The sequence below is a fragment of the Miniopterus natalensis genome, chromosome 1, assembly GCF_054644295.1.
Source record: "Miniopterus natalensis isolate mMinNat1 chromosome 1, mMinNat1.hap1, whole genome shotgun sequence".
Lineage (NCBI taxonomy): Eukaryota > Metazoa > Chordata > Mammalia > Chiroptera > Miniopteridae > Miniopterus > Miniopterus natalensis.
The window spans coordinates 45,474,188-45,479,619 of NC_142081.1; the positions used below are offsets into that span (position 1 = coordinate 45,474,188).

The window sequence follows — 5,432 nt, forward strand, 5'->3', positions numbered from 1 at the left end:
CGGGGTGGGGGGGTGGGGGGGGATGGGACGGCTTGGCTCAGGTGTCCCGTCTTCCCCTCTTGTAGGGGCGAGGACAATTCCCACGCGCCTCTGGGCCCATCTACAAGTTTGTGTTTTGTCTTCTGGGTCCAAAACAAAGTTCTCTTGGGGGAGAGATGGTTGGCCGAAGGTGAAACTGCCACGCTAGGGTGGCGGTCCCCGATCTGGGAGAGCAGGACTAGGAGCCGGGGAAGGCGAGTGAGCTTGCGGGGAGGAAAACAAGAGGGGGCGCCGGCCGCTGCGGGTCAGTGCACCGCCACTGAGTGCAAGGCCGAGGCTGGGCTGGTGAGCGTTTCGCTGGGAGTGGCGGGGCTGCTTTGGCTGGTGGCTGTTTGCGAGGACGTGGGGCTGAGCGAGGGGGGCGAGTTCGAGAGCAAGGTGGGAATGGGCGCGGGCAGTGCGGGCAGCGCGGGCACTGCGGCCGGCGTGGGCTTGATGGGCACCGGGATGGCAGGCAGCGTCTGGCCCGCTGCGTGGCACAGCGGTTTCAACGGCACGCCGTACGCGCTGTAATCGCCACTAGCCATGGAGATGGGGGTGGCCGAATCGATCATGCCTGCGGAACCGTACACGTGTGGCCAGCCAGTGCCCAGCGAGCTGCCCATGGTAGTCAACTGGTTGGGGAGCGGGTAGGCAGCGGGTACGGGCTGCATGGCGGAGAAGGCGAGCCCCCCAGGCATCTTGTACTCGCGCGCGATGATGTTCTCGATGGCGAAAGGGTGCTTGAAACCCGAGGGCTGCGCCACGCCACCCAGGTTGTAGGCGGCGGCGGGCATCTGCGGCAGGTGCGTGCCGGAGGCCGCCAGCGCGCTCAGGCGCAACTTGGCCTGCTGCTGCAGGTACTGCGCAGCGTCGGCGGGCTTGCTGGGCGCCAGGTGGTCCGACTTGAGCACCTTGAAGCGCTTTCGGCGCCGCAAGAAGCTGCCGTTCTCGAACATGTCCCCGCAGCTGGGGTGCAGCGCCCAGAAGCTGCCCTTCCCTGGCTGGTCTGGCCGCCGCGGGATCTTGATGAAGCAGTCGTTGAAGGAGAGGTTGTGGCGCAGGCTGTTCTGCCAGCGCTGCGTGTTCTCCCGGTAGTAGGGGAAGCGGTCCATGATGAACTTGTAGATCTCGCTCAACGGCAGCATCTTCTCGGGCGAGCTCTGGATGGCCATGGCGGTCAGCGAGATGTACGAGTAGGGTGGCTTCTGGTCGCTGTACGTGTTGCGGCCGGGCCGAGGCATCTTCTTGTTTGCCCCCTTCTTACTCTGGGTCGGCGCGGGCCCGCGGCTGCTCAGATCTGAGAAGGAGGAAAGATAAGAGGAGGGGGCATGGATGCACGGACAGACACCGCGAGGTCAGCAAGGCCGAGTACAGACTTTGGGGGTGTGTAGGGTAAGGGCTGCTGCTCTGGATCAGCCTGCGCCCGTGCTCTTTACCCAGCAACTTTGCGTGCAGAGTGGGGCGCAGCCGGGGGTAGGGGGGAGCGGCGCAAGAGTAGTACGGAAATAAGCCTGACCTGGAGCGGGGACCCGGACGGGATGCAAGCAAGAGCCGCTCACCTTAAAGTTGCTCCAAGTTGAGCATACGCATCGGGGATGGCGCTGCTGCTCCGCAGATCCCTCCCAGCCCGCGGCCAGGGCGCAGTGTCCGGGCTCCGCTGGGCTCCGCAAGTCTCTGAGCTGCTCGGCTCAGCCCGGCAGCGCCCGGCGCCGCCTGGTGCGCAGCGCTTCTGGCTGTGCGCTCCGCAGGCAGCAGAGCGCGGCCGCGGAGTCTCGGCGCCGACTGTGGCAGCGGCGGCCTCGGGGCTCCGGAGGGCGCTGCTGTGGGCTCCGCGGCTCCGCTGAGCTAGGTGGCTGCCTCCATGTCCTCCCTCGAACCATCTGATAGTTTTAAGCGGTGACAGGAGCAGAAAAGACCCCTGTAGCGGCGCTTCATTAATGTGCCACTTCTTAGCTATCATATGACAATCGCCTTGGGAGGAGGAGGAAGAGGAGGGGGAGCGGGGGCTGCAGAGGGAGGGGACTGAGCCGGAGGGGAGAGCCTGGCCAGCTCCGGTTTCTTTCACACCTATTTACATGGACACCTTGGCCAATAGTAATCACTTCCAGCTCAAGACCCGGCGAGGGGGAAGAGCCTCGACCGCGGGCGCGGAGCGGGCGCGCTGGCCGGGCGCGCCGTGTGAAGGCATGAGGCGGCGGCGGCGGGACCGGCTTCAGGCGACCACCACGTTCACACACCGAGCTGCCGCGCAGATGATGCACATGGAAACTGCTTGGCTGGGGTATTCTGTTTCCTCCGCATTATATCGGGTTTGTATTGTTAGCTAACTTCAGGCCCAGCTTTCCTCTGACGCTCACCCTTTTCCTGAGCTTGGCATTACCCCGGCTGGTTGCATGGGTTATTATAATGAAAATACACCCTTCTCTCTAGTCCTCAGAGAGGCGGGTCAAAGTTTGATTTGACCTTCCTAGGTTGCTGTCTTAGCTCTGCACAGTGGGTGATGGGTTTAAAAAATACTTACAAAAATATAGCCGGGCAGCCTCATGAGATCTCTTTTTGAACCTAACTGTATTGACCAAAAATGTTTTTTAGATTAAAATAGTGTATCTGGGCAAATAGGCTAGGTCTTCACTTTAAAAGTTCTCCAGGACTTTGATTAGACACAGGATGGAGGCTCCAGGGCTGTTGGGGCAGAGGGTGTGCAGACCTGGCCAGGGCCGCACCTTGTTTGACATACTTTTTGCCACAAGATGAACTGCAGAGTCTCTTGTTTTTCCCAGGTGGCTTGAAATTATAGTAGTTTCGTGTTGCCTGGAAGTTTGAATTTTACATCCAGACCTTTCTCCCTCCCCTCTTATTTTTGCATAAAGAGAACTTATTTAGGGTTTAGAGAGCCCAGCAGAAGTGGCCCCATTGAAACAACAGTACCTTCTAGACTTGCAAAGACCAGAGAGTTTTAACTTTTTTTGAGAGAGAGAGAGGAGAGGGTGGGATGTGGCTCCTATCACCCTGCCTGGTGCAGGGCGGCAGGCTCCCTTCTGTTCAGATTCGCCTTGGAAGGTTCATTGAGATGATGATGATGATGATTATTATTATTACCATCATTGTTGTCATCATCATCAGACTGCTTTGACATAGTGAGTCGACCCCACCTGCATGCACACAGTCTAAGAGTAGACTCTAGGACTTCCCACTGGTTTCTGTACATTCTTCGACCTTTATGGTTTTTAAAAGAAGTTTCTTTCACCATGTTAAAAACTCAATACCTATAGCCCACACAGAATCATCCTCAGTCGGAAATGTGAGAACATTTATTTTCTTTTAAGGAGGAGGAGGCGGTGGTGGTGGTGGTGGGAGAGTTCTGGGTGTTAAGTTTTGACACTTTTAGTAATATTAGAGCATTATCAGTGGAGCTATTTGGGGTCATAAATATATATATACCTTCCAGCGCGCAGACACAGACACACACACCTCCATTAACCACAGTTTCAGAGTTGGTCAATAACTCACCAAAACGTAACTTAAACACGATGAATTTAGGAGATTAAACAATTTCATTAATATTGAAATGGCTCTCGTGTCTCGGCTGCCTCGCTTGAGATGCAAGCGCACGTTTTTCAATATTAACAGAAGTGCTTGAAGAAAAGGATAATGTCACCTTCTTGATTCGGAAAAAATAACCCGGAGGAGGAGGTTGGTGGGAGGGGGTGGGGGAGGGACGCCGACCTGGCCCCGGGGGCAGGGCTCCTGGAGGGCGGATAAACCCTCCTCTGCTGGACCCGTGGAGCCTCTGCCGAGCTGTGGCTCCAGGCGGCCGTGCTTGGCAGAGCTGCGTGTGCTTCAGCTCCTTAGGAGGTGCAGCGCTCTAGGGGTTACTTGGTGCAGCCCGCTTGGGCTAGAGGCTTCTAGAATGGAAGGAACTGGGGAGCCCAAGAGCCTGAGGGACCCCTGATGACGAACAGCAGGGAGGGCTTGCGTTTCCCAGACGGAGAGGTGTTGGTCCGTAGCTTTCCTGCTCCAGGAGGCAGCTGGTGTCGGAGTTACAAAACAGAAGGTGCTCCTGGGAAGGAGTGGCACCAGCATCGAAGTCTCCAAGGATTTTTAGGATCCTCTTAGCAAATATGTGCATGCTGATATACAGAATATAGAAAAATATTGAGTGGTTGGATTCGGGATATGGACCGATAGGAGTGTAAGGTCTCTTCCCCCAGTGACAGCCAGGAAGATTTTCTGTACCGCGCGCGCACACGGTGAGGGTGGGGGATGGGGAAATGTTTTCTTGTTTTAACAATTGGCATTTTGTTGCCTTGCAAAGGGCCTTTGTATGGCTGTCGAAATCATTGCTTGGAGTAAATAGAAGATTAACTAAATTCTAAGAGTGGAAACCTTTGGGTTTCAAAAAAAAAAAATAAGCCCAAGGTGAAATAAATCTTTGTCTATCTCCCCGGGAAAGTTGTCACCACCAAGTTTGGGACATGCAAGATTACAAGTAGAAATTCGTGCCTGAGGAATCTTCAGAGTTTGGCTAGGGTAAGGATGGGAGGTGAAGCTCATTGCCTATGCCCAGCGTTAATTAAGGAAGTTGAACCTAACAGCACAAGTTTGAGGAGTTGTGAGATGCACATTTAAAATTTGTCCTTTGCTACAACATTGTGTCTTGGTTCCTACTGAAGATCTACAGAGCCCAGGGGAAGGGGGAGGAGGTTTTGCATGCTGTTTACAGCATTTTAAGACTGCTATTATGAAGAAGGGGGGGGGGAGGAACACTTTACAGAATCTTGAAAAGTGCATCAAAGTCTATTGTACAGAACCCAAAACAAACAGAAGCTATGGGGAGGGGGCACATCCGACCCGGAGGCTTAGGGAGTTGTTGGGAAAACTGTATAAAATACACATAAGTCAATTATGCCCATGTGCAAACCAAATGGAAATCGCTTTCGCGCAATAGCCATTCATCGCCTCTGCGGAGCCCACCACCAACCACCTTTCTGCTTGGAGAGTTTGCAATAGCCTCTTTTCCCACAAGCTGGACCACACACGGTTACAGATTTCGTAATAATTTATGCTAATTTCCCTCCATAAATCCACAATTCGCTTCAGTGGCACCCGGGCTACTGAGGGAGTAAAAAGGAGACAGAGAGGTGACAAATACAATATTGATTTTGATTCCTCCTGTTGTCAAGCAGGTGTGTGTGTGCGTGAACGGTGGGGCTGGCGTTTGGGGGCGGGGGCTGGAGGAGAGGAAAACTTTACCGAGCCCAGCTGGCCCCTCCATCCACACTCTAGAAAGTAACGCGCCCTGGTTTGTTAATATTTACCAAACACCGACGGGCTGGGGTGGAGGGAAAGTATCCAGCAACTTCCAAAGGTTTCCTAGGCGCCAAAAACAATACCCGCCTTCCCCACTTGGA

At 54.8% G+C, this 5,432-nt stretch overlaps 1 protein-coding gene across 1 annotated transcript; it reads right to left on the minus strand.

The window, feature by feature from the left end:
• Window positions 1-284: 284 nt before the first annotated feature.
• On the minus strand, window positions 285-1,262 carry FOXB1 (forkhead box B1). The gene has a single exon (XM_016208515.2). The coding sequence runs from the start codon at window positions 1,260-1,262 to the stop codon at window positions 285-287; it is 978 nt and encodes a 325-aa protein (XP_016064001.1).
• Window positions 1,263-5,432: the final 4,170 nt, after the last annotated feature.